This window comes from Penaeus japonicus, unplaced genomic scaffold (assembly GCF_977035675.1).
Source record: "Penaeus japonicus unplaced genomic scaffold, GWHDUDI00000001_assembly GWHDUDI00000030, whole genome shotgun sequence".
NCBI lineage: Eukaryota > Metazoa > Arthropoda > Malacostraca > Decapoda > Penaeidae > Penaeus > Penaeus japonicus.
In genome coordinates, this window is record NW_028234432.1 from 331,942 (window position 1) to 333,826 (window position 1,885).

The 1,885-nt window shown below is 41.5% G+C and overlaps 1 protein-coding gene across 2 annotated transcripts in view; it reads right to left on the reverse strand.

Annotated features, from left to right (window-relative positions):
- Positions 1 to 370: 370 nt before the first annotated feature.
- The window catches only part of LOC122247954 (uncharacterized), a 14,112-nt gene continuing 12,597 nt past the window's right edge, over positions 371 to 1,885 (reverse strand). The window contains exon 4 of one of the 2 annotated variants that reach the window (XM_043007665.2): positions 371 to 1,885. This exon is cut by the window's right edge and continues 2,116 nt beyond it. Coding sequence is in view for 1 of the 2 variants with exons in the window: in XM_086554821.1 (XP_086410947.1) it covers positions 1,712 to 1,735 (24 nt within the window). In the remaining variant the exon portion in view is untranslated. The other variant, XM_086554821.1, reaches the window with a different exon arrangement.

The following is a 1,885-nucleotide window of genomic DNA, read 5'->3' on the forward strand; positions in this document are numbered from 1 at the left end:
TCACTCTGTAGCTTGGCATATGATATTGCTTCAAGTTATAAGAAGATGCACTGCATCTACTTACTCTTGCATCTGTTTTATAGGGAGGGGAGATGAGGGGAGCTAAAAGAAGGGAAAGAAGAAGAGAGTGAAGGGAAAAGCTATTGCACTGGTACTTTAAATACTACATAGTATGTGCTAGGAGAGAGAGAAAGAGAGAAAGAGAGAAAGAAAGAGAGAGAGAGAGAGAGAGAGAGAGAGAGAAGATAAGAGAGAGAGAGAGAGAGAGAAGATAAGAGAGAGAGAGAGAGAGAGAGAGAGAGAGAGAGAGAGAGAGAGAGAGAGAGAGAGAGAGAGAAGATAAGAGGGAGAGAGAGAAAAGATAAGAGAGAGAGAGAGAAAAGATAAGAGAGAGAGAGAGAGAAAAGATAAGAGAGAGAGAGAGAGAGAGAGAGAGAGAGAGAGAGAGAGAGCGAGAGAGAGAGAAAGAGAGAGAAAGATAAGAGAGAGAGAGAGTATAAGGCACTGATATTGCATAACATGTGACCTATGGCACTGATTATGCTTTACTATTATATGCTAGTATTCAGTCTTGACCTGACCGTTCCTGCTTCCTGTGTCCTCTTCTGTGTGCAGCTGCCCCTAACAGCTGCCTCTGCTGGCAGAAACCCTGAGGCATAGAAAGTAGCCCAAGAGGCATACTTAAAAGGGCTGTTGTACTGAATTTTTGATAAATATTTTAAAAAATATTTGAAAATACTTGGCAACACCATGTGTAATATTTCTGCTAAGTATGCAAAAATAAAGGAGTTATGACTAATTTTCAGACCCCCACCAACCTCTCCACCACACCCTCAATCCCTGCTGTATCTTGTTCTTGCATATATATTATTTTTTTGCAATAAAAATGGCCCAGTTGTGATGTATTTTGGTATTCACTTATAAAAGATAGCTGGCAACCATATATGGTATAACTTGGGTGCTCATGACACAGAGAAGACAGGCAAGTCACCACGAGAGAGTCAGAGTGTCAATACATTTTTAGTTTCTCTGGTGATTTTTTTTATTAGAAGTATTTTTCAAATTATACTTATCTGAATGGGAAGACCATCAAAGAAGAAAGCTATGGGAAGAGAAAAAATAAAGAAAATGAGCCAAATTCGGCATGAGAGGTGTGAGTGAGGAGAGGAAGAGGAGGAGGAGGAGGAGGAGGAGGGAGGCGACAATTCATTGCCTTGGGCCACTCCGCCACCCCATGCATTATCTTCCTCGTTCCCTGCCGCCTTATCTCCTCACCCTGACACATCCACACATCCTCCTCACCACTGTGCTACTCCTCAACTGTCTACATCATGCATGACATCCCACTGCCTGCCTCTTCAACACCATCAGATAAGACTGGCACTGAAGCACTGTCAACTTACACAAAGAGGAAACAGCTAGTGATGGATGCTATACCTGTGACAAAGACAATATGATGAAAAATATATCTTCTCACAGTCAGAGCTCCATCAAATTTGCAATAGTTTGAAATGCCAGACGAAGAATTGTAAGGGCACTGATATTGCACTTTGACAACGGTGTGCAATTAGTGTGATGAGTATGAAAAAAATCCTGTGTGACGCCCCTCCCACTTCCCACGAGAAATTGAAGAAAACATCCTCCAGGTGTACCACAGCCTAATTACAGGCGTAGGATGTGCTAGACTACAAAACAGTGCTGTAGTGCCGGTTTATACAGGAAATACTGCTTTTACCTGTATAAAGAGAAGGACAAATATTTTAAAACAGTGATAGAGAAAGGAAGAGAGAAACTAAGATAGTACTATATAAATAGTAATCTGTCTACAAAGATCTGACAACCCCGGATATTCTTCGGAGATGTCTTAGGGGGGCAACAAGAAATC